Source organism: Emydura macquarii, unplaced genomic scaffold (genome assembly GCF_026122565.2).
Source record: "Emydura macquarii macquarii isolate MOO-44397 ecotype Brisbane River unplaced genomic scaffold, CSIRO-AGI_Emac_v2 contig_1253, whole genome shotgun sequence".
Taxonomy (NCBI): domain Eukaryota; kingdom Metazoa; phylum Chordata; order Testudines; family Chelidae; genus Emydura; species Emydura macquarii.
The window spans coordinates 35960331-35986897 of NW_027131390.1; the positions used below are offsets into that span (position 1 = coordinate 35960331).

The 26567-nt window shown below is 52.2% G+C and overlaps 1 protein-coding gene across 4 annotated transcripts in view; it reads left to right on the plus strand.

The window, feature by feature from the left end:
- The window catches only part of KLF8 (KLF transcription factor 8), an 85264-nt gene extending 67361 nt beyond the window's left edge, over positions 1-17903 (plus strand). For 3 of the 4 annotated variants that reach the window (XM_067548466.1, XM_067548468.1, XM_067548465.1), the window contains 4 exons: positions 1424-1976; positions 5068-5170; positions 5666-5802; positions 10379-17378. In XM_067548466.1, coding sequence (XP_067404567.1) covers positions 1424-1976; positions 5068-5170; positions 5666-5802; positions 10379-10560 — 975 coding nt within the window. In that variant the 3' untranslated portion in view covers positions 10561-17378. Of the gene's footprint in view, positions 1-1423; positions 1977-5067; positions 5171-5665; positions 5803-10378; positions 17379-17405 lie in introns of those variants that run through there. The other variant, XM_067548469.1, reaches the window with a different exon arrangement.
- Positions 17904-26567: the final 8664 nt, after the last annotated feature.

Here is a 26567-nt window from a genome sequence, read left to right on the forward strand (position 1 = left end):
GTTGGTAAAGCGACGCCTGGGGCAGCATCTGTGGGGTGGACGTCGGGTATTTTAGCAAGTCCCCCACTTTTTTTGGAGAGGATCATTGACATAAGAGCCTAAAGCCTATTGGTCCAACACCAGCTCTCTGTGGCTGCTCCACCTGACTGGCTCTGGGTCCCGATGCTCAGGATCTAAATGGCTCGCTCCATGACCCAGATTCACTCCCTGTCCCCGCTGCAATCTGGGATCCCTCTCACCTCCCCTCCTCTGGCCGAGGTGACTGCAGACTGGCCGGTGGCCAGGTGCATTGGGAGGATTGTGCCATTGGAACCGGTCACAGGGGCCGTGGGGAGTTTCTTTCCTTTTAAAAACCAAATGCAGGGAACACTAATGCCAAAATAGGAATTTCTCAAGCCTTGAACGCTGGCGTTTCTCACCGTGCCTGCCCAAGGGATGTCAAGTATAGCATGCATGTGGGTATTGCTGGCCTTCTGTAAGCATAAGGGTTAATGCATTCTGCCGGGGATGTGCCTTGGTTCGTTCACCCACATGATGGCACATCTGCGGCTGTGTTATAACACGGCACAGTGAATGTTTCCCGCAGTCGGTGCTCCAAATTGCTCCCCCTTCTAATCCAGCATGGCAGTTAGCGGTGTGATGCCCATTCCTGCAGCATGGTCTGAGCACAGGACTGGGAGCCAGGAAGCTGGCAGTCCCTCCCAGCTTTGACAGTGCTTCACTGTGACCAAGAGGAAACCTGTGCCAGCCCTTTGTGCCTCAGTTTCCCCATCTCTAAGACTGAGGGGTGGTGTCCCCAGCCTCTCCAGGTGCTCCAGTACCACAGAGAGGAGAGCCATGGCAGTATCTGGAGAGTTGGGTGTTGTGAGGAGCTGAGAAGGGCTGAGCTCCGCTGTGTGTGTCTGGTGGCTTCAGCCCAGCTCCCTCTCCCCTGCACAGTAAGCCAGTGCCGGGGGAGACGCTAGTGATCGGCCAGCAAAATGACCTGGAAGAGGTGGTTGGCTCCAGCTACATCACCGTCCCCTCCACCTCTAGAGCCAGCGCCCTGGGTGTCTCTGTCAGTGACTAGCTAGAGTGCTGGGATGCCTTTCCCGAGAGTTCCTTGGTCCTGCTGCGTGTAGTTTATGTCATGCATGCTGGACAGTGTTGCCCAGTGGGTGGGGCACTGGCCTGGGAATCTGGAGATTTGGGTTCAGTTCCTAGCTCTGCTGGGTGACCTTAAGCAAGTTCCTCTTTCTGTGCCTCAGTTTCCCCATGAGTAAAATGGGGGACAGTGGTATTTCCCTCCCTCCTGGAGGGTGTGAGGCAGCTTCCCCGGTCCTGGTTTCTGCAGCGCCTCCCGGGGTGGACTTGGGGAATGCCATGTGCCGTCATCACAACCCATGTCCCGGTGCCCTTATTATTGATCCCTCGTCTCTCCCAGGCTGCAGGCTCAGTCCAGAGTAAGGTACTGCCCAAGATGAGCTCCTCGTCGCTGCTGGAGGACGGCGCCATCGAGCCCCCGGTGCTGCTGACTGACATCAAGACAGAGCCGCCCGAAGAGCTACTGGCCAGCGACTGCAACCAGCCCCAGGCTGAGCCCGTGGACCTGTCACTCAACAAGCCCAAGGTGTCGCTGCAGTCCTCAGCCCTGCTGCCCTCCTCCGTCAGGTCCTCGCCCATGCTGGTGGCGCCCCCCATCCAGGCCCCTGTGGTCTCCATGTCGCCCACGGGGCTGGGCTCCTCGTCTGCCATCCCTGCCGTGCTGTCCCCTGGCTCCATCCTGGCCTCCACGCAGGGCAGCGGGGGCCAGCAGATCCTGCACGTCATCCACACCATCCCCTCAGTCAACCTGCCCAGCAAGATGGGCAACCTGCAGACCATCCCCGTGGTGGTGCAGTCCCTGCCCGTGGTCTACACCACCATGCCCACGGACGGGGTCACTGCCGCCATTACTGTGCCGCTCATCGGAGGGGACGGCAAGAACGCCGGATCCGGTGAGGGCTCCCTTCCTCTTCCGGGGGCGGGGCTGTGGGTTGGGGTTGTGAGGAGCGTTGGCAGAGCTGTGCGTGTGGGGAGCCTGCGACTGCGGGTCAGGATTTGAGGGGCATCCACAGAGAGGTGTGGGTAGGGGAGCCCAGAGCAGGAACCGCAGTGGGGGGTTGTGAGTCAGGATCCCAGAACTGGACTAGCCACGGACAGATCAGGCCGTGGAGACTGGAACCACCCCCACGGCTGGAGGTGGGGCCCTTCCTGGGGAGGGCTGAGGCACGTCAGCTGGGGGCAGCGTTGGGGGAAGATTGCCCTGCCACTGACCCTGTTCTGTGGCTGGAGGCCTTCGGTGTCCATCTGGTACCTTTCCCCAGGGCTAGCGTCATAAGGCAGCAGCCAAGCTAGGGCTCCATAAAGTCCTGTTGGCTTTGCTCCCAGAGCGTGATGGAGGCCATCTGTCGGGTGTGGGAGGAAGCCTAGCGTGCTGCGGCACCAGGCAGGCCTCATGCGGTGCCCAGTGGGCAAACGCCCTGCCTCCTTGCTTCGCCTGCAGGTGCGTGACGCTCCCCTGACCCCGAGTGGCCAATTGCGGGAGCGGCAGGTTCTTGTCCTGTCTCCCTGGGATCTGAGTTCAAACCCGGCAAGAGGGATCCACCCGTAAATTACGGCCACTCCCTGGGCGCCGGGCTGAATGTCTAATTGCATGTTCCAGCCCGGGTTGTGTCAGCCGTGCCGGCGCTCGGTTCCTTCCCAGGAAATGCAGCATGTGCCCGGCCTGGTTTGGCGATCAGAGATGCTGTTGGGCGTCACAGCTGCACTAGTGTATCAGGGTCTGCTCTGTTCGTGTCTCTGTGAGCCCCTTCTCTGAGCTCCCTTCCCAGCAGGCTGGGCCGGGGGTTCAGAGCCTGTGTCCTCCAGCTGTTCTCTCCAGGGCCGCTGGGATTTCCCCTGGTGTATTCAGAGCCGCCTTTCCCCTTTCCCAGCCTTATTCCCTCCAACGCCCCCCCAGCTCCCTCTCCGTGCTCCCTAGAGTGGCACAATGCAGGGTGCAGATAGCGCCACACCGAACCTCTGCATCTGCACCCACATATATGCCCAGGAACCTGCCCCTGAGAAGGGGCAGCCCACATCAGACCCCGATGGCTTAAGGTGGGGTGGGTTCTCTTTAACGGCCTGGCGTGATGCGTGGGGCTCAGCTTGGGAGGAGGGGAGCAGCTGCTTCATCCCTGTGCTCAGGGAGTCCTGGCTGCCCTGGAGCTGCCGTCAGCGGGGGTGGGGGGACACTGCAGTGTGCTTGGGACTGGGCGCAGTGTGCTTGGGACTGGGCACAGTGTGCCTGTGATGGGAATGGCGGGGGGGCAGGGTGTGCTCCCCAGATGGAGGAGAGGGGAGGGTTTGCAGCCCCACTTTCACAGGTATCCCCTTTCTCTGGTTGCCTCAGTGCCTGGGAGCCTGGCTTGGGCCCCCTTAGCATCTCCAGGTGGGCCCTGTGAACCCGGACACCCGGATCCAGGGCCACTGGGACGGGCTGTGTGGGGGCCTGAGTGGGCTATTTCCTGGCTGAGTGTGTTGCTCCTCTTGGCGGGGGAGGGGGAAGAGGTTTCCCAACTGGGAGACGAATCTGATTCCTGCTGGAGGAAGGGAGTTTCCCAGCTCTGTGCAGGTGTGCCTTGGGGCTGGTTTTGACTCCTGTTGGGGGGTGAGGTTGGGAGGGGTCCCGCGTGTGTGTCTGAGTGAGAGATGCCCAGTGATCAGCACAGTAGTCGCAGGGGGTTCCCCGCTGGGTGACCGGTGGCAGGGGATCGGATCCCAAGCCCTGCTTAGTGGGTGCTGTCGCCTCCTGGTGATGTGCTTTTTGGGGGTGGCTGGGTATATGGGTGAGGCAGAGCTGGGGGAACCGACAGACCCCCACAGCTGCCTGGCCAGCCCCAGCCACCCCAACAGTTCCAGTTCTCATGCTGCGCCCATCACCTTGGTCTCTTTCCCATACCACCCAGAGCTGCATGGCAGGGCCGGGAATGGGATTCCTGCCCATGGGTTGTGTGCGGGCGGGGCTCCTGGTGCCGGGGAGCCGCCTGGCTCCGCGCTTGGCACTTGAGTGGCTGTGCGTCAGTCAGCCGTGGGAGGAGGCTGTCTGTCTGCCTTCCATCTCGGGGGTGGGGGGAGGGGAGTTGGCAGGCTGCTTTCCCCCTCACCGCAGGGTGGGGTCTTGACCTCCCCTCCCAATCCCCCCCTGCGGCTGGCTCCAAGGCTGCTCTGGTTCCAGTTAGACTGCCCCTCCTCCCCCCCGCCCCCGGCGCTTCCTGCCTCCCATCCTGTGAGCAGAAAACTCCCAGGCGCTTCCTGTCGGAGGCCCTGGCTGGTTCCCCTCTGGCCGGGGTCACATGTGGAAGTTGGGGGGAGGGTAGCTGAAATGAACCGGGGGGTGTGTGTGTGTGTGTGGGGGGGAGGAAATCCAATGCTTCGCCCACAGAGTTGTGGGGGGACGTGGCAGTGGGGCTGGGCCTGGGCTGTGTGGTTTGGATCTGGATCCCGGGAGTGGGGAACTGTTGGGCCCCATCCCTGCCCTGGCTGCCAATCCCTCCAAGCTCCCCAATCAGTGCCCCTGCCCACTGCGAGTGCCAAGTGGGGGCTGAGATGATACCAAGCCCCTGTCCCCCGCTGACCAGATCAGTAGGCTTCTCCCCGGGATTGGGCACAGGGCTGCAGGCTCAGGCTGGGAAACTGCCTGTGCCCCTTGCTCCCAATTGCCCTGTCTGTCTGTCTATCCTGTCTTACCCCCAACCCCACCCGCCATCCAGTGCCATCCTCCCACCGTGCCAGGCGACTCCCTTGTGCTGCTGGCTCATGTTCCTGTGACTGGCCAGGGGCAGGAGAGGGGGATTAGAGCCTGGGAGAGGGGACCAGTGTTACTGACAGCTGTGGGTGGGGAGGAGGTGACAATTCCTGCAGCCCGGGGAAGAGCTCTGTGGGTTCTGGGTCAGGGGAATTTCCCCACGGTGCAGTGGCCTTGGCCCCTGGGTAGAGCTGGGGACAGAGCGAGGGGACGTGGCTCTGGGTCTGTCTCTCTTCTAAGTGGGTCTCTTTCCTCCCCAGTGAAAATCGACCCCAGCTCCATGTACCCCCTGGAGATGAACAGCGACAGCGAGGACAGTGTTACGGAGAGCGGCTCAGCCCCCTTCCAGGACCTGCAGAGGGAGTGAGTGGGCTGGGCTGTGGCTGGTGTGGGCCTGCTCCTTGGTGGCAGCAGTGGGGCATGGGGCAGGGGTTGGAGGAAGCAGAGCTTTCCTATTGGGGCCTGCCCCTCTTCTGCCAGGTTCCTGCAGCAGCAACAACCGGGGTATCCCAGCAGCGTCACGGCCCTTGGGTCTCAGTTTTGCAATGTCACATCCGCCTGTGGTGATGCCAGGCACCTCCCTGTAGAGAAGGGAGTATCAGCTTCCCCTCCCCCACATTGATGAGGCTGCACAAAGCTGCTTCATAAATGGCTGCCCAGGGCATTTGGTGTGGTGCTATCTGTGCGGGGGTGGAATCCGGCTCCGGTAGGTGAGGCCAGCCCCGGGGTTGGGGACATTTCCCTGTTTGCTGCGAGTCAGGCCGTAATCTGCCACGAGGGCTATGCCAGCCTGGCGGGAGCAGATGGGGTCCCCGAGGAGCCCGGCACTGGGTAACACTGCTGTATCCCTCTCCCCAGGTCGGCGGTGGCTCGGATGCAGCGGGCTGAGTCCCCTGACTTGAAGAAGAGACGGATTCACCAGTGTGACTTCGAGGGCTGCAACAAGGTGTACACGAAAAGCTCCCACCTCAAAGCACACAGGAGGATACACACAGGTAGGGCTGGGCAGGGGAGCCTGTGTCACACTGCTGCCAGGTGAATCCACCCCAGAGCCATCCCACCACCCAGCCACGGGACCTCGGTGCTGCGAGGGGGGCTCCCACACAGGGCTCCATCATCCCCCACGGCCTCTCTGCTCACCACAGCAGAGACCAAGGCATGGCTGAGCCATGGACTCTGAGGCCCACTAACTGCTAGAGACGGGATACAGTCATTGGGGCAGAACCTTGCTGTGCCAGGGCCCATGCTGACCCTGCTCTATGGAGAGCCTGCTCCCTGGCTGACTTTGCACCAGTGCTGAATTGGCTCCAGTGCAATCTTGAGTGACAGTGTCTGATAGACGGAGATTCCCTGCCCCACCCAGGCAGGGGTGGCTGGGTACCATCATGAAGGGAGCTGCAGTGGGAGCTGGTGTGTCCCTTTCTGCACAGATCAATTGGGCTGGGATCCCCAGAGGAGGTAGAGGACAGGCAGTGCTGTGGGTTAAAGAAGAACACGCAACCCAACTTTAGCTTACTTTTGTTCCCTTCAATTTAACTCCAATGGCTAATGAACAGTTTGGAGAAAGGACTTCTCTGTTAAAAGGCCAGCACCCCTGCTCCATTTGTGAGCTCTCCAGCCTCAGGCACTTCATAGCTGAGACCCCCTCCGCCCAAGTCCTCCCACGAAACCAGAGCTGCCAAGTTTGACGTTCCTGGGACTCCTCAGTGATCAGGCCCTGCATCGTCAAGAACCCTTGTCCATCCCGTCCTCTGGCAGGAGTGGCCTGTGAACTCACCTCAGCTTCCTGCCTCTCTGTGTGACCGGCTCAGTCGGTGCAGGGCCATCCGGGAAAGCCTGAATTCCCAGTGACTCCAGTCCAGTGTTCCCAGTTCAGGAAGCTGTGAGCCACGTGCAACCCACTCTACGCTGCGTTTGGAGGGTGGGGTGGGGAGGCTGTTTAATTACAGTGAAATTCCAAGTGCCAGTCCTCAGGGTTAATTGCAAGGGGAGCCATGCTGCTCCGGGGCTCACAACCTCCCCTTCCTCCTCCCTCCCTCTCCCCCCCCCCCCCCCACCCCACACACACACACACACACACACACACACACACAAACCCACGATCTGTGCAGGCCCAAGATAGTGTCCTTGCTCTGTTTGCATGGGTGTGCAGTTTTCAGCTGAACCACCAGGGAGCAGATGTCTCCCACAGTTTCCAGGTGCTGTGTTTGTGAAAGCCATTACAATTCGATTTGAATGCGTGGCCTTGGAAGCTTGGGGGATACGGGGGAGGGAGGGAGGTTATTAATATACCCTGGGGGCTAGAGGAGCTTGTGATCTGGCAGGGCAGAGGGGAAGGGTTATGCATCCTTCCAAGGGGGGCCACTGGCGTAGCAGCATGGGACGTGGCTCAGAAGCTAGCAGGTATTCTACAATCACCCAGATCAGCTGTTTGAGACTGCAGGATAGAGGGGCTGGAGAGGGAGAGGGTGATATGAGTGAGATGTTACTGTTGGGGGAGCAGCATGACTGGGTGCTGCGCTGGTGGAGTTGGCTAGGTGGGACATAGGACATGTTATACTGGAGGGATATTGCCCCAGATCCTCCAAGATGTTTAGGCACCTAACTCCAATTGAAATCAATGTCTTTGAAGATCGGGGCCATTAGCCCTTTGGGACTCAGAAGGGGATTTATTTCCACTGATCATGATCCCTCTAAACTGGTCACTGCTCTTTTCCATGCGGGAGGCTTTTTGCCTCCTCTAACACACGCACGTGCGCATGCACACACACACACGTACATGACTCAGAATCTCACACACACACCTGTATGACTGAGAATATCACACAGACACACACACACACACACGTATATGACTGACAATGCAGGGCTGTCACTCCCAGCTGCTGCGTCTGGCGCTGCCCGTCGAGGCTGTAATGTACAGGGCTGTGTACAGTGCAGTGAGAGGAGTCATACTGTCTCCATCCCCTCCCCTGGATGAGATCAGATCTGGAGGGAAGCTGTTAAATACACTTCTCCTAGGCTGCCAAAACCAGGGGACTTTTCAGCCATTCATCCTTCTCCTCTCCTTGCCCCGATCTCAGGGCAGCGCACCTTGGAGTCCAGCAACTGATACCTGCAAACAGGAAAGCCCGCTTGCTCTCTGAAGGGGGGGATTCCCCTCCCCCCCCCAATTAGTTGTTCAGTAGGATCAAGGAGTCCCCCAAACTCTGAATGGGGTTTTGTGGCTGTAACAGAGGGCAGGATTGGGCTCACTGGTGATCCGTGAGACACACGAATGAAAGATCCTTTCTTTTGAGAGCCATCCGGATACAGCATCAGAGTAACCTGCTGACCACGAGAGGGCACCATTACTCCACCAAGTCAGCTGAAACTGCCTAGGCCTTTGAGCCAGCCGCTCCTGGGGCTGGTTCACACTGACCGCGCGATTCGGCGGCAGTCGACGGGAGTTACGCAAACGATGCAGAGAAGTTTGTGTAACTGACGTCGACTGCTCAGCTTCCCTTTTGCGCGCTGTTCTCACTGTGCTGAGCCGTCGACGCAGCGCTACGTCACTTGAGGGGGTGGACTTACTCAGTCGACTTCCTGATCGATTGAGCAGGTCTCACTGACCGCTCAATCGATCAAGAAAGATCGATCTGGCGGGGCGATTTTGCCACCGTCAGTCTGAACATAGCCTTAGTCAGACTGAGATGTGATCCTTCTGTCTTAGGTATTTCTCTGGTCCCCATCACTGCAGTGTCTGAGCAGTGCACAATCTTTAAAACATTTATCCTCCCAGCACCCGAGTGCAGTCGGGCAGTGCTGTTATCCCCATTGTACAGATGGGGAAACTGAGGCACAGAGCAGCTAAATGACTTGCCCACGGTCAAAGCAAGGAATTGAAGCTTGGTGGACCACAGCCCAGGCTAGTGCCAGTCTTCGTCTCCATCTTTGAATGAGACTCTCTGCAAGCATCCGGGACTAGCCACTCTGACTGAACCCACTACAGCGAAGGCAGGCAGAATGCGAGTGCAGCACTCCTAGAATCAACAGGGAGAGCTGTGGGATAGAATGAAGGGAAGTAGACCACGTTATGGGGGACGTGGAGCAGAGAACCTTCCTGCACCGGCCAAGGTATGGCTAATCAACCGGCCTCTTCTGTCCCAGATTTCTCTGTCTCTTCAGTATTGTAGCTAAAATGGCAAAATGTGCCATCCCAGTTGCTCTGCTCCATTTATTGTCTTTCTAATGAACTGGATCCAGTTCTAGGTCTCTGTCCACATAGCCATAGCCCCTTTTGTGCTGTTACATCTATTGATCAGGCCACGGGTTTAAGCAAATAGTGCATTTTGAACTTCTTGGGGAGTTCTGAAAGTGGTCCTGGGCCACCATTTCATTTTCCTATCATGCTGCCTGGAAGCTGCTTTGTTTCAGTATCATGAGACCCACAGGAGGGGGAGAGAAGAAATACCTTTCTAAACCTCCTAAAATAATCTAAAATATCCATTTCTAGACAAAAGGATGTCTCCATGCTCTCTCCAACCCTCCCCTGCTTAGTGCCATGGGAGAGCCTCTGGGAATAGCACTCTGATGCTCTGAAATGCTTGTGTGACATGCACATAGCCCCTGCAGCCAAGAGGCATTTCATTCAGGTGTCCTATTGCTCCTGTCTCTGCCCCGCTAGCGTAAAACTCATATCAGCATCTTAGCAACCATACTCTTACCCACCCACCCAGGTATCCTAGCAACCCAAGCCAGTATCCTAGCAACTCCTCCAGCCCCCAGCCTCACAGAAGCTCCTCTCCCTCCTGCCAGCAATAACAACCCTCTGCAGGGGTATATGGCTCCTTCTAGCTGAGGATTGCCCAGTATTTTACAGAACTCCCTGGCGTCTCAGAAACCTCTTCTGGTTTAGACTCCAGCTGGCAAAGCTACAGCATGAGGTAATGGAAACGCCAGCCTAGAGCATTCCAAGAGGGTTATAGCAGCGGATGCTGTTTAAAGCTCTTTGTAGGTTTGGCTTGGTTTTAGTTATTATTACACCTGCTTAACATCAGTGACTAACATACGTTTTGGAGAAGGGAAGTGTTTGTTAAAGGTTAAACAGCTTCAACCAAGCCACAACATGCTCCTATTGCTTATACCTCCTCGAGGTCCTCCAGCAAAGCCAGGAGAGAGCAGACATGTCTCTTTCTGGTGCTTCTAAGGGGAAACAGAGGCAAGGACTGTTTCCTCACTATGTGACTGTGCAGCATTGGGCAGAATGGAGCCCTGATCTGGGTAAACACCTGTGGCTGTTACCGTAACACACCTAATAAGAAACCGAGATCAGATGTTATGATTTATTAAAAGCATTATGGTAGCACTGACAAGCCTTGATATCTGACTTGGTTAAGGCTTGTATTTGCTACTGGGATGCCCCTAATAACTAATCCTGTCTGAGGGCCACAGGGGATATCATAATGCACCTAATAGATGCTGCCTGATTTTGACTGAGGCCACCGCATGCTACCGTAATAGAGCTAATAAGCAGTAGCAGTTTTATGAGTGCCTGAGCACTGAGCTGTGTCCCCTCTGCTCCCCGTGCAGGAGAGAAGCCGTACAAATGCACCTGGGAAGGCTGCACCTGGAAGTTCGCCCGCTCCGACGAGCTCACCCGGCATTTCCGCAAGCACACGGGCATCAAGCCCTTCCGCTGCTCGGACTGTGACCGCAGCTTCTCTCGCTCTGACCACCTGGCCCTGCACCGCCGGCGGCACATCATGATGTGAGGGGGGGGCCTCCCCTCCTCCCCCCTGCCCCCGGCCAAGGCAGAGAGACTGCAAGACGGGAGGCACCGTCCCCAGCTTGACTTAGCCTGGCGGCAGGCTGGATGCCAGCGTGGCACCTGTGGCTGCCCACACCTGATAAAGCAGACCTCCCACCACACACACGAGGGCTAAATGAGGCTCTGGAGAGATGCCCTGCTACTCTCTCACTCTTTTTTTCCTCCCATTCCTTCCTCTCCTGTTCTCCTCCCCTTCCTCCAGCGGCTGGACAGCCTCAGGATCCCTGGAAGGGGCGCCCACCTCCTCACCTGGCTTCGACTTTTTGCACATTGCCTCCCCTTCCTGTGTCAGGAGACACCTCAGGCATCGGCTGCCCAGCACCGCCCCCCCTTTCCCGACGCGAGCCTGGCATGGGAGAGTGGTTCATGCGGGCCTGGCGGCTTCGCTGCTGGCAGAAGGCTGACTGGTTGTTGGATCGGGGTGTTTGGCTCACGGGCAGGGGCTGGCGGTCTCTGAACAACGGGCTGATGCAATAGGACTCCATGTGGCTTCTCCTAGCTGCTCCCTTGGACTCCATGAGCTCCGGAGGCACAGCTGGCGTGGGAGAGCCCGCCTATCCTTGGTTTGATCTCTCTCTTTCATGAGCACATGGGCATCCAGGTATCAGTGAAGAAGCCACATCACGAGGACAAGACAAGGGGTTCATGGTTTTGTTACTGGAGGAGGGAGGGCCCGAGGAACAAAGAAAAGGGAAAACTTTACGGAACATAGAACTGTGATGATTTTATCTGATTTTAGGGGGAGGGTTGGGGATCCTGATTTCTGCTCACGCTGCTGGGCCAAGGAATAGGACAGTCAACGCATTTCTAACTTAAACCTAACAGCCCGGATGGACGATTGGAGTGCATTTTTCTATTGCTTGTCTGGTCTGCAGAGACTGAGCCGGCACCGCGCCCTGGGTGGACTTGTGGGGCTCTATACCGGATCTTTTTAGACTGGATCTTGGGGGGCTGAGGAGGTGGCTGCAGGGCTGGAAATACACACGTCCCTGCACAGTTGTTTTTTTTTGTTTTTTTTTAAGAATTGCTTTTCCCCTTCCCTTCTGTAGGGGCAGAGCTAAGAACCTGATGCTTTTCCAGATGCTCCTTTTTGTATCTGCATCTTTCTCTCTGGTGGATTGGAGTTTGGCAAATGCAGAGATGGAGTGTGCCCGCCAGATAGCATCTGTGCTGCCCTCCTGGCCTGTGGCAAGGAGCAGGGGAAAGTGCAGTGGCTGGAATGTGGCAGGTGGGGAGCCAGGAAGGAGAAGAATGCCAAGAGGAGGCAAACTGGATCCTCATTCTGCCACCAGCATGGGCTAGGGATCTGGTGTTCTATCTAAAGCCAAGAGCCTGCTAGCAATCCTGCTATTGACACAACATGTGTGCTGAAGGGGAGAGACTGGGCAGTCCCATTAAATGCTTGGTGCTGCCCATGGTTCTGCTTATCACATCGTTTCCCCTTTGCTCCCCAATCCAGTTTAGCACCAAGTTAGTGCAGGCTCCCCAACTGCATTTCACTGGGCAGATTCTCTTTCTTCCTCGCGTCCCTTTCATTTGATCACTTCACTACCCACTGCAGCTCCCTTGTGCCTCGGTAGAAGCTGGGGCCAGTCCATCGCAGGGGAGGAAGAAGCACGTGGACACTATCTGGCTGCGTGTCATGCAGTGAGATTCCAACCCCTGCCTCTGACGCAGGCCAGCCCTCCCTGAAATTCTCTCCCTAGGCACTGCCCCTTTCTCCAAGGGTATGAACAAGCCCTCTTTCATGAGGACAGATCCCACGGGGACCTGCTGCTCTTTGCAAAGCCTGAGGCCATCTGTCTGCCAGGACGATTATTTAGAGAGAGGGGCTGGAGTTTGAAATTCCATTTCAGTCGCTGGGCAGCTGGCAGCTACATGGGAAAGTAAACTTATTTCAGCAGAGCTTCTCTTCTCAGCATATCAAGGGCACAGATTTGCCTGGACTTTTCCCATCTCCCCTATTCCCCACACTCCTTTTAATTCGGTAGCCCCAGTGTTGCCAACTCTTGCCATATTTGGTGTTTTTCTGAAAGCTGCAGCCCCTGGAGTCAGGTGACATTCTCAGCTTTCATTTAAAAGCAAAGTTTCCAACCTTCCTGATTGTGGAGAAAAACCTTGAAAATGTGACCTCTAAAAGCTCCAAGAGAAAAAAGCACCCCCACAATTTTTTTATAAAAATTTCATGATTTTTAAATTAATCTTATGAATTTGGGGGGACGGGGAGGGGAAGAGGGTTTGACTCATGATTTTTGAACACTCGGGGTGGGCAATACTGAGATTAGATCTGGGAAAGCCTGCAGTCCATGTGTTTTGATTTTAATTTCTTCAGTCTGCTTTTTCTTGAGCGTCAGTGCAAAACACACACACCTTCACACATGCGACGGAGCACAATAAAGAAGCGAGGAGGGAAAGAGACATCAAATGGAACATTAACTCCCCTCTGTCTGAGCAAGGCAGGGCAGGTTTTGCTTTTGGATTTTTACCATGAAATTTTCAAATCTTGAGCTGTGAGATATTTGTACAAAACTGTTGGACGTTTTTCTACAGGGGAATAATATGGAAAGTAGATGCATCTTATTGGTGTGTGTCTTGCTTTTAAAAAGAGGGTTTTTTTTGTCTTTTGATTGGTGGTTTGGAGGAGGAAGTAGTTTCAATCCAGAAAAGCAAATCCCCCTTTCTTGGTTTTCGGGATGATCTCTATAAAAGGAAGAAGTTGTCAGCCACAGTTCTGGGCTCCAAAATCTAGATCTACCAAGTAAAAATAAATAAATAAAATAAATCTTTTACAAAATTTGAGAGCATTAGACAGATTTCCATGGACTTCTAACAATATAATTCTAATGAAAATAGCATTTACATTTAAAATTTGGAAATAGACATTTGAAAATGTCTTTAAACAAATAAACACTCCCGTGGAGTGTTTGCAGCCAACCATTGCAGGGCTTGGAACCCAGAAGTGAAGCCAACCATAAGCAGAAGTGAAACTGACTGCCTCCGTTGGCAGTGTTGAGACAAGAGAGAAATGAAGACTGCAAACAGACTCAAACAATATGGGAAATAATGTGATGCTTCAAATTGCCTTCAGATACCATGATCAGAGATGGGCGTTAGTAACTAAGAATATATTATTAATAGAGCTGGTTTTGTGAAAAGGTTTTGAAAATGTTTTCTTTTTGCAGGGTTCAGAACGAACCCATTTTTTTTCACTATTGCTCCCCCTCGCTCCTCAGCTTGTCTTTTTCAGCAAACTTTTTATTTTTCCCCGTTCATATTGAAAGTGGCAGGTGGTGAACAAAAGAAAGGCGAGAAAAGAACAGAAGGAAAAAAGTAAAAGTAGAAAAATTATACATTTCAGTGAAAAATTTCCCGAACAGACAATTTTTGGACATGCAAAAATTTTGGGGATGCAAAAAAAAATTGCGACCAGTTCTAATGCGCGAACAGCAAAAGACGGTGTTATTGATGCCTGAGTCTGTTCTTAGCCTCACTCGGCTGCTGTGTTCCACCCGCCTTGCCTTAAACTACTAACCAGCTGCCTGCTGGATTCAGTAGTGAGGAACGTGGAAGGACAGCCCTAGCTACATTATGAAAAATAAAATAACCAGGAGCCTAGTTTTCAAAGGAGTTCCAGATCTGCTCACAGCTCCCACTGACTTCAGTTGAGTCATGGGTGCTCAGAATCTCAGACAATTGGACCCTCTGGACCAGGCCCCAGATCATCAAAGATATTTAGGTGCTTTATTCCTATTGAAATCAATGGGTGTCAGGCACCTAAATACCTTTGGCAGTCTGGGCCCAGATCCTCAGCTGGTGTCAATGGTCGTAGTTCCATGGAAGTCAATAGACTGCTGACAGTTTACATCAGCAGAGGATTTGGCCTTGTGGGTATGTCTACACTGCAATAAAAACCAGTGGCACCAAGTCTCAGACTACATCCCCCTTGCGAGGTCTCAGAGCCTGGCCTCCAGACCAAGCCCTAGTGTCTGTACCACACCCTGCAGTCCAACCCCCACCTGCCCAAATCAGCTGCCCCAGGCTAGCTGTGGCCATGTCATGGGCCTTTTATTGCAATATAGACATACTCGGTGCGTTTAACCTTTTGTGAAACACTGTTTGTTTCAACACAGGTCCATCAATGGCTATTAGGCAGCGATGGCTGTTTGCCAAAAGCTGGGAATGGGTGACAGGATGGCTCATGTGATGATTACCTGTTCTGTTCCTTCCCTCTGAAGCATCTGCATGGGCCACTGTCAGAAGACAGGATATAGGCCTAGATGGGCCATTGGTCTGACCCAGTATGGCTGTTCTTATGGTCTTATGATTTTTGCCTCTGGGTGGGGGGGGAAAAGTTAAGGCACCATGTTCTTGTCTAGATATTTACCAGGGTTAGAACTGAGTTCCTTGCAATGATTATAACCTTGGTATTTTTCTGTGCCATGCAGGGAAGAAAATACCAGAGTCAAGATTTTCAAAAGTCACTTGGGGTGCCTCCATTTTTAGATGATCAGCTTCAGACTCCTTTTAAAGGGGCTTGATTTCCAGAGGGTGAGGTCTGAGCACTTCCAGGCCCCTTTAAGGTGTCTCGGGTTGGGGATGTCCCCAAATCATGAGTCAGTTCTGAATACCCAGGTCCCTGTTTCCAACACGTTTGGGCCAAAATCAGGCTTCCCATCAGTGCTTTTAAACTTGTTTATGTTTGTAGATGGGGCATGCAGGAGCATGTCTGCTTCGAGGCAGTATAGATGGGTGCAGTTTAGGGCATAGTCTGTTGACACATCTAAATAATCAGACTGTGCTTTCTCCCAATTTGAAACCCAACTGGGGTACTTAACTTCTGCTTCTGCTTGTACACGGCTCATAAGGGAAAATGCTAAGGAGAGGGATAAGGCAAACCTGGCACTTGCTCGGTGTCTGAGCGAGCTGGGATTGAGCAGACGCCTTTTACTCTCCTGCATCTTCTGATATGTTGTTGTGCCTCTGACTCGATGGACATGCAACCTGAAACGAGCTGGGAGAGGTGTGAGCTGCCTCACCTATCCCAACGGGCTGTTGACTCTGATGTGATGAATCATTCGGTGTCAGCATCAGTTTAGGTGCAGGAACATCCAGCCACAATTGGATTATGGGTGCAGTAGAGCCCCCACTCACTCCCATCCAACCCCTATCCCGCCACAGAAGTTGGGTGAGGGCGGAAGTCTTGGGGATCATATTCCCAGCATGTCATGGTCCAAATTGGTGTTACATGTGAGGGGACAATGACTTGAACAAGGGCAGACCCTTTTCTTGTAGTACAGGTAGGCATTTGAGCCCAGAGATACTGGAAGGCATTTAGGATCAATGAGTTAGACACCTAAGTACCTGTGAGGATCTGGGCTTTTCTCTAACTTTCACTTGGTAAGGCAGTGTTCTCTAGTGGTTTTGAACAAAGACGCAGGAGTCAGGACTCCTGGGTTCTATTCCCAGCTCTGCCACAGACTTGCTCTGTGGCCTCGGATGTGTCATTTTTTCCTCTCTCCGTGCCTCAGTTTCCCCATCTGTCAAATGGGGATAATAATACTTAACCTACCTCACAGGGGTGTTGTGAGGCTTCCTTCGATGTTTGCAGAGTGCTTTGAGATCCTCGGATGAAAGGTGCTACGAAGTGCAAAGTATTATTATTATTTTATTTTTAATATTAAATAACTTATAACGAAGCGCGCGTGCTGTGGGGTTGTGTGGGCTGCAGGCCATGCGATGACGGATGCTTAGTGCAAGTGGCGTGCAATGCCACTCGAAACCTTCGTCTTTCCAGCTGTGCATCATGCATGCTTCCTGGGTCTGGTGCTTTCTGGACAGCTGAGATGCTGCAATGGGACTGCGGCTCCCAGCAGCTCAGACCTGATTCCCCCACCCTACCCCACCAGTTGCCTCTGCTGTCATCCACCCTGAGAGAAGCACCTCACTGAGCTAGCCTTCCAGGCAATGGGTACAGCGGGGTGGCTGCTTAGTGAAAATTTGGCCCCTCGCTGTTCTCTGTCAAGGGCATCTGGGGGGGAGGGGCCATGTAAATCATCTTCCCAGATTCTTGGGTTTCACTCTTATTTGTGGATCAAACCGAAACTGCTCTTCCTTCGCCTCCAATTGGGTTGTGTTCCTGGCTCTGCCTGAGAGATCCTCTGGCCTCGCTGGTGTAGCGTTTAACGTGTGTTGCTATTAACTGATGATCCGAAAGTTAACGGCAGCAGTGAAACGTGCTGGAAACAGAGATTTGGCCAGCTCTGTGTTGTTGTGCCTCTAGTTGAGTTTTCTGCTCATGGCTGGTTCTTTCCCTGCTCACTGTGTATTTGTTTTAGCTGATCTCTATCGCTGCGTCCTTTCTGCTGCTCCTCCTTATCTTTCCCTGGGTCCATTATTTTAGTGATGTGTCATATTGAACGCAACCCCACCCTGCAAACGGTAAGTTCAGGAGTGGCTCCGTGCCAGATCCCAGCCCTACGAAAAGACTGGTCAGAAAAGCAGACATGTGCAGTAGGTTAGAATGACCAATCAAGCTCTCCTTCCCCGCCCCGACCTTCTTTTTGGCCTTTGCAGGCTCCATGTCACTGCTTGACTTGCATTGCCCGAGCTGGTGTGGCATTGCTCTCCTACAGCCCAGAGAAGATGGAGTGGTTTGGATGGGATGGTTGTTGTGACCCTGTGTATTGAGTGATCTTATCCAGTTTGATTGTTGTACTGGTTTTTTTTGTTTTTTTTTATTAATAAAATGGTATTTTAAACTTGGGAACCATGTTTTATTTTTCCTTCCAGTGAGAACTTAGCCCAGCTGCTGGGATCTGCTTCAGTGGAAGTACGGGGACTCCATAGCTGGGGACGTATTGATCACATCTGCGCTGACTGAGCACCCTCCCGGCATGGACTAAGCTGTCAAAGTCCTGGCCTGGTCTACTTTGGGCACCATACAAACCCTGGGAAAGAGGCTGTGGGAACCGGCTGCCTCTCTGATTGTTCCAAGGGATGTTGGAGTACTCCCCCCTCAGCCCCCCACTTCAGTCAGAATGATGGCTTCATTTTCTGGAGATAACAGGAATTTCATGTCCAAATACGTTTCTGGCTTCAGACCTTGATCTGAGGGGTACTGGATGCCCGTTATTTATTTTACAGTAGTGTCCAGACTAGAGGCTCCCCCTAGGAGCTTTGGTGGTAGGTGCTGAACATACACACGGCGAGCGAATCCTCCAGTAACTAGACAAGACAGATGCAGGCTAGGAAGGGAAACTGAGGCACAGAGTGAGGGACGTGGCTTCCCCAAGGCCACATAGTGGGTCAGTAGCAGATCTCAGGCCAGGACTCTACCTAGCGGCTCATGCAGCTTCTCCCAGTAACTTGAATGGAAGCTGAGGGCACTCCGCACCCTGCCGGGTGTGGGCCCGGTGCTGCCGACACAAGAATATCAGCTCTTTCAGAGAAGTGCCAGGACTGAGCACCTGCAACTCCCTTTGATGTCCATGAGAGTGCGGCCTGAGCAAAGACCACTGGGATTTGGCTGCTGCCTCTATGGGGATCATCTAGGCCAGGGGTGGGGAACCTCCGGCCCGCGAAAGAATTTGATCTGGCCCGCGGGCGGGCGGGAAGTGCGCTCCGCCGAAACCCTGCCGCCGAAACCCTGCCGCCGTCTGCCCATTTTCGGCGGCGGGGGAGCTCGGAGGCGGTTACTGGCCCACGGCACCCCGCGGACACTGTAAAACCACGCCGCCGAAAAGGTGGAAACGGCGGCGGCATTTCGGCGGCGGGCGTGGAGTCGGCGGCGGCGCGGTTTCACGGCGGTGGCGGGCAGTGCCCCTTTTCAGCGGCGGCGGCGGGATTCGGCGGCATGGCCCGCGAATGACGGTAGGCATATCAAAATGGCCCTTGGCAGGGAAAAGGTTCCCCACCCCTGATCTAGGCCAAGCCCAACCTCTGTCCCTTTACGTAGATCCCACCACGTACCCCTCCCTGCTCCCGCTGCTCTCTCTGGGTTTCCCTGTTAGGAGCCCACGTGCTCCAGCTACCTGTCTTGGACAGAGCTGGCAGGTCAATCGGGCCTGACGCAGGCTTGCCAGTCTTTGCAGGGCTGGTCTAGAGGCAGATGGGACCCCGACGCCAGAAGCGTCTTCATTCCTGCAACATCTTCTGCTGTTGTTTGCGGGCTAAGAGATGCTCACTGCTGACGACTCTGTCACACCTATGAAATGGGCTGGTTCTTTTAAAAGCTTTCGATCTCTGTGCCAGCCCTGGATTAATTATTCCATTAATTAATAACTGGCTATTCTTTGCCCTCCTCGAAGGGCTTTTCATCTGTGACTCTCCAAGCACTGCACAGATTAAACAGTAACTCACAACATTCTGTAGTCCACTAAGGGGCACAACACAGGCACTATAGGCTACCTGGGATGCAATGTTATCCCCATTTTACAGAGAGGGAAGCTGAGGCAGGGGACACGAGTGACTTTCCCCAGGACCCAAAGGGAGTCAGCGTCACAGCCAGGGCATCCTTGCAGGCCACTAGACAACATTTCTGTGCAGCCCTCCACCTGCTCAGGCGTTGGCCTGGCTTCAGCATCCCGCTCACAGCTTCGCTCAGCGTCACATGACACCCCCCGAGGTGGGCTGGGGGCCATTTCCCCAGGAACCTGCCAGCTGAGTGCTGAGGAGGTGCCCTGCAAGGACTGAGCCTGCCACCATGCCAGAGGTGGACGGGGGAGGCTGGGAATGAAGGCAGAGCACTTACCACTAGGCAAACTGTTCAGCCTGAGACCCAATGGAAATGAGACAAATGGGGGCAGTGCAGGCCTAGCTCCATCTGCAAAAGACTTACACCCAAAGTCTCAATCTTGGCCAGTGAGTTGTGGGTGTTTCAGTTCCAGGGGTCCAAATCTGAACCCCCGGGTGGGGGGGCTGACTTTCCGAAGTTCCAAGCACTCCCCATGCCCAGTGACTACTGCTGGAGTCAGGCTTTCTCCATGCTTTTTAAAATTGGGCTCAAGGTGGCTTGTTGTGTTCCCAAACCTCTGGCCATAGGTCGCCGTGCTGGCTTTAAGTTGTGACTGATGGTGATGGCAGCGGGGGATGGTGTGTGACCAGCAAGAAGTAGCCGGCAGATACTCAGTGATTCTGAGTAAAGCCCCTCCGTGCCCCCGAAGAATTGGGGAGGGGGCGGGTTTGAGCTGTGCTGCTCAATCAGGAATAGCTGTCCTTGTTTATACAGAAATCTTCTGTGTGTGGCTCATAGCAATGGAGCTAGTGCCCTCGAGACACTCACTGAAACCGCGTCAGCCTGGCGAGGAGAGAGGCTGGAACCAGGCCTGGACCCAGAAACAAACCAAATATTCAGGATTCCAGAGAAGCCCTTGGAAGGCCTGACAGATAAAGGGAAGGGTCGTTCCAGCTGCCAGCCTAGCACAACTTGGAAGGGGTATGCAAAGTGCCAGGAGAGGCCTTGCTGCTGAGCTGGCTGTGTCAGATCCAGGCTCCAGCTGGCATTGGCTCCAAAAAGCTGCTACAGCAGCCAGGGACCAGCCTGACCCAAAGGCCCGCCTGGCTGCGTGCGTTGGAGCTAAAGGCCAGTTCCCGAGGGAGTTTTGAAATCCGCTTTTACAGAGAACTCGGGATTTGTTTCCTGATTGGCATCTATAAATTGCTCCCCTTATGCACACAGCCCCCTGCACCCGCCACCTGGCTGACAGAGAGCCTCACAGCATGCTGCAGACTTGTCAAATCCGTGTATTTTGTAAACTCTCTAGCATCTCCACACAAAATATGTTAGGCCTTCCTCGGTCCTCTTAAACGGTGACTCTCAACCTTTCCAGACTACTGTATCCCTTTAAGGAGTCTGATTTGTCTTGTGGGTCCCCAAGGTTTCACCTCACTTAAAAACTACTTGCTTACAAAATCAGACAAAAATACAAGTGTGTCACAGCACAGTGCTTACTTTCTTAATTTTAGCATATAATTATAAAATAAATCGATTGGAATATAAACTATTGTACTTACATTTCAGTGTATAGTATACAGAGCAGTATAAACAAATCGTTGTCAGTATGAAATTGTAGTTTGGACTGACTTTGATAGTGCTTTTTATGTAGCCTGTTGTGGAACTAGGCAAATATCTATACGAGTTGATGTATCCCCACAGATATCATAGAGTTGGAAGGGACCTCAGGAGGTCATCTAGTCCAATCCCCTGCTCAGAGCAAGACTAACCTCAGCTAAATAATCACAGCGAGGGTTTTGTCAAGCTGCAGCTTAAAAACCTCTAAAGATGGAGATTCCACCACCTCCCTAGGTAACCCATTCCAGTGCCTCACCACCCGCCTAGTGAAAAACTTTTTCCTAATGTCCAGCCTAGACCTCCCCCCCCTTCCCCGCAACTTGAGACCATTGCTCCTAGTTCAGTCATCTGCCACCACTGAGAACAGCCTAGCTCCATCCTCCCTGGAACCCCCTTTCAGGTAGTTAAAGGCTGCTATTAAATCCCCCCTCACTCTTCTCTTCTGTAGACTGAACAGGCCTAGTTCCTTCAGCCTCTTCTCATAAGTCTTGTGCTCCAGCCCCCTGATCATTTTTGTTGCTCTCCACTGGACTCTCGCTAACTTCTCCACATCCTTGTTGTAGTGGGGGGCCCAAACCTGGACACAATACTCCAAATGCAGCCTCACCAATGCTGAATAGAGGGGAATGATCACTTCCCGCGATCTGCTGGCAATGCTCCTACTAATGCAGCCCAATATGCTATTAGCCTTCTTGGCAACCAGGGCACACTGCTGACTCATATCCAGCTTCTTATCCACTGTTACCCCCAGGTCCTTTTCTGCAGAACTGCTGCCTAGCACGTTGGTCCCCAGTCTGTAGCTGTGCATGGGATTCTTCTGTCCTAGGTGCAGGACTCTGCACTTGTCCTTGTTGAACCTCATCAGATTTCTTTTGGCCCAATCCTTCAGTTTGTTTAGGTCCTTCTGTATCCTATCCCTACCTTCCAGGGTATCTACCACTCCCCCTAGCTTAGTGTCATCTGCAAACTTGCTGAGGGTGCAATCTACCCCATCCTCCAGATCATTGATGAAGATGTTGAACAAAACCGGCCCCAGGACCGACCCCTGGGGCACTCCACTTGTGACCGGTTGCCAGCTAGACATGGAGCCATTGATCACTACCCATTGAGCCCTATGCTCTAGTCAGTTCTCTATCCATTTTATAGTCCATTCATCCAACCCATACGTCCTTAACTTACTGATAAGAATACTGTGAGAGACCGTATCAAAAGCTTTGCTAAAGTCAAGGTATATCACGTCCACCGCTTTCCCCACATCCACAGAGCCAGTCACCTCTTCATAGAAAGTAATCAGGTTGGTCAGGCATGACTTGCCCTTGGTGAATCCATGCTGACTGTTCATGATCACCCTGCTCTCTTCCAAGTGCCTTAAATTGGATTCCTTGAGGATCTGCTTCATGATTTTTCCAGGGATTGAGGTGAGGCTGACCGGTCTGTAGTTCCCCAGATCCTCTTTCCTCTCGTTCTTGAAAATGGGCACTATATTTGCTTTTTTCCAGTCATCAGGGACCTCCCCCAATTGCCATGAGCTTTCAAAGATAATAGCCAATGGTTCTGAAATCACATCAGCCAACCTGATGTGGACCCTGGTTGAGAACCACAGATCTGAAATCTCATACAGTTGGGCCAGTGGCTCATATTTTTCTGTTGCCAAATTGTGTGCAATTATGTTTGGATTTCTACACAAAAATAGGGAAATAGAGCCATTCATTGTGGGGTGTGCTTATAAAGCTTCTATTGTGCTTGGGCTTGGGGTCCTAGCGTTGCCTAGTGGGTGGCGAACCTGGAATAGCTAAACAGAGAATTCCCAACAAATCATGGTGCTGATGAATTTCACCTGTGAGCAACTCCATGGATTCTTCAGCAGGCAGCCACTTCCTCTGATGTGCCGACTATTCAAACACACTTGCTGAATAGCTCTTGGCCTGTAGCTTGCTCATGAGTGAGTATTCAGGATATCAAATCTGAGCTGCTTTGGCTGGATAACAGCTCCCAGGGTAAGTTTCTATTCCTTGACTGGGTAAAGGTACCCATTAGGATCACTGGAATGGGTTACCTAGGGAGGTGGTAGCATCTCCATCCTTAGGGGTTTTTAAGGCCTGATTTGACAAAGCCTTGGCTGGGATAATTTAGTTGGGGTTGGTCCTGCTTTGAGCAGGGGGTTGGACTAGATACCTCCTAAGGTCTCTTCCAACCCCAATCTTCTATGATTCTAGATCAGGTTTCCACTGGGAATACTCCCGCTTACAAATGTGAAATTTGCTTTCCCTGCCTATTCACTAATAGCTGCTTAAAAGGGGCTGTTTCCACAGGCTCCCTAGCCAGGAAGCACATTTGCTGGAGGAGTGATGTGGACCCATGGACTGGGTCTGGCCGGTTTAAGATGTTTAACTAGTCCCAAAACCCATCCAGCTTTTGTAGAATGCAAACTTTTGCTTAAAAAGAACCTTAACTACATTTCAACGCAAACGGTAGCAGAGTGTAACTGATACAGTGGTGTGGGCCAACAGCCTGAAACAAGAGCTCAGAGAAATACATCCTATTTACTTTCAACTTGATTAGGGTGCTAATTCTTGAGCTTAGCGGTGACACTTTAAGCACCAGATTTTTAAACACGATAGGTGAGCAACAGTGCACCCAAAAAAATGCACAATTAGCACAAGAACGTGTGCAAAATGGGTAATTGCAAGGAAAAAATGACCAAACAAAACACAGGGATAACCATCGTTGTAAAAGTGCACTGCATCATTTTCCCCTCTGAGCGATGCTGAATGCAACGGTAACGCTGCTAACTGCAAGTTTAATTTCTCTATGCTCATTAGGGGTCTCTTGTCTGCAGACTGCACATGTCAGTTAGGTGCAAATCATCCCAATTATTATTTCCAGGGAAAAATCAATCCAAACTCTTCCTTTGAATAACCCTAATTTTGTTTCCCGGTGGCAACTCCTCGCTTGTTCTAAAGCCATAATGAAATTCCTCCAGCCTCTTTCTTCAGCTCAGCTGCTCAGGCCCGAGAGCTAGAGATGCGTGTGTGCATGCTGGCAGGACAATAACTCCAGCTTGACGTCAGGCAGTGGAATACAGCTTGGGGCAGTCACTGAGCTGCTGGAGCAGCCAGTTCCAGTCTGCGAAGACAATGGCTACCTTTCCTTGGCGATACCGGAAGAGGACCCAATTGGGTTAATCCAGTAGACAGGCTAGACTCCTCTCCCGTGGGGTAGATGTCCATGACCTCTTTTTTGGGGTCAGTTCCTCTGGAAACGGGATCTTTATGTTCAGCATTGCTTCCTGTTGATGTTATGGAACAGACTCGCTCTAGCTGGGACACGATAGCCACTCCCACCCCATGCAGTCAGGGCCTCTGCAGGAATCCCTGACTGATAGCAGCCCAGGCCTAACAAACGCTGAATCTCTTGACATATCCCTGACCATGACTAGCTCTTGGGTGTTTCTCCCGGACCAACTTTCCCATTTATGTACCTCAAAGCACCCCATTCTGAACAGATGGTAAAGTGATCTGGACACCATTTGCAATGTGCAAAAACTAAGAGAACTTTATTGGTCCTACAAATTTATGAACAATGTTGCATGCTTTGCACCAGCAGATGGCACTCTTTACATTAACTACGCTCTTTGGGTTAGGGGGATTGTTCTTCTGTCTGTACAGCACCCTGCACAATGCACGCTCATAGAGGCAATACAAATATTAAATCCTAATACTCAAAGCTCTATGTGGCCTAGAGCTGATTGGAAAAAGGGCAAATACATTTTGTGAAAAAATTTTCAGTTTTTTTGTATTTTTAAATTTTCTTTTTCATTTTTGTTCTTGAGGAAAAAGTTTTAAATGAATTCTCTCCCTCTTCTGCTCACTTTTTAACTTTTCTCCCCCCTACATTTGTGATAAAGAAGTGTGTTTATTAAAATTTAAAAAAAAGTGACATTGTTTTTTTCCTTCTACCAAAACAAAACTGAAGTTTTTTTTCCTGAAAAAATTCAAAATTCTTCCTCTAGAAAGTCAACATTTTTTACCAAAATGAAGGAAACTTTTCATGAAAATGTTCAACTTTGGTCAAAAAAGCATTCTCTGGCCAAAAAAAAGTTCTAAGAGAAAATGTTTGATCAGCCCTCATATCTTTTATATATAACTCCTATCACATTAGATCTCTTTCCTTTCTTCCCTCCTATACTTCACTTATCACCATAGCATCTGAATTCTACAATGGGTGGCGGTGACACATCAAGAAGCACAGGACTTTGCTCACAGCTTTGTGTGAAGCAAAACCTTCTGCAGTTGCCAATTAGTTCCTGTGCTGTCCAGATGAAGATGAAGGGCTTGGCCTTGAGTTCCCCTCACATACGTGCACACCACCCAGAACCACACATTCTCTGTCCACCTAGTCATTAACCTCGGTCATTTGCCCTGCCTAAGAAATGGCCTGCTCCTGCTCTGCATTTAATCATGTAATGGCTGTAATTAAATACAAAAATAAAGAGCAATCAGGCAAAGCAACATTGCTCCTCTTTCCAGGGGTATAGCTTGAGCATCTCCACTGATCTCAGTTAATTTCACCAACCTCATTTCACATAAGCCAGCCAACAGGCACCAGAGGGGCTGACTTACAGTCACTGCTGCCCTGAGACCTAAATTGGAGCAGGGCTGGATGAGAGGCAAAAGACCCTCCTGACAATTGCCTGGGCCCCTGGTCTCTTATAGTAAATACTTTCTGCAAACATGTGTCTTGGAGTATGCCAATACATGTGATTAAATGGTTGTTAATAATTAATGATAAGCATTTGTCTAAAACTCAGGGGTGCTGTGCCATTATTGTGAATACATCCCCCAGTCATTAGATCAAGACGGACTTCCCCACCCATACCAGTAATCTTTTCCCCTCCCACCCAGCCAGAGAATGCCGGGGAAAAGAGGGCAGCTGTACAGCGAGCTATGCAGGCCAACAAAGAATAAGCAAGGGCAGCTTGATTAAAACAAAAACAATGTCTCTAGTTGTCTCCAGGCAGCCCTAGCTGCTGGTCACTGAGAATGGAACCCAGGTGTCCTGGTACTTAATCCCTGTCATCTGAAAGGCAAGGGAAGGAACCTCATTAGTTATAATCTGCACTTGGGAGGTGAATAACTAATTGCTGCCTGGCCAGAGGAGGCAGAGCTAGGCTGTATAAGGAGCTCAGCTGAGGGGATTTAGCAGAGAGGAACTAAGAGGAATTTCCTCTCCCTGGGAAGGGCCTGAACCTGGAAGATTGGCAGTGGCTGGGTTAAGTTTTGGGGTGGTCCTAGAGTGGAGAGGAGCCCTGAGCTGGTGTGTATAGAAGATGCATTCATCCAGGGTAAGTGTAAAAAGCAGCTGAGCTCCTTCATGGAAGCAGAGAGCCGAAATGAGAGGAGCCACCACCATGCACAGGTGTAGATGGCAAGGCTTGAGGAGAACCTGAACCAAGTAGTCCAACGGGTTTTCCTGGGGGCTGACACAGAGGCTGGAGTGTCATGTGAGCGAAGCAGAAGAAAGCCAAGGACACAGCCAGAGAAACACCGGTAGCTCTGTCTCAGGGTCACACTAAAGAGAGCTTTTGGGCAGAGTGTTGGCTGGAAATAGGCTTGGACCAATGAGTAGAATGTTTCCTGCTGTTCAATTCTTGCTGTATCCAAGGAAACAGAACTTTACACATTCTTTGTAAATAAACAGGATTGCATCAAAGAGGTATTGGTTCCATCACTAGCCTCTCCCCTTAACCAAAACAACACACAGGACCCTGAAAATCTGCTAACTGCTTGGATCAAAAGAAGTAAGGCTGGGAGCTTTATGTGCTGGAAGCTGGTCAGAGAGGAGCAGCTTAGGACATGTCAGTTGCTCCTAGAGGAAGCATC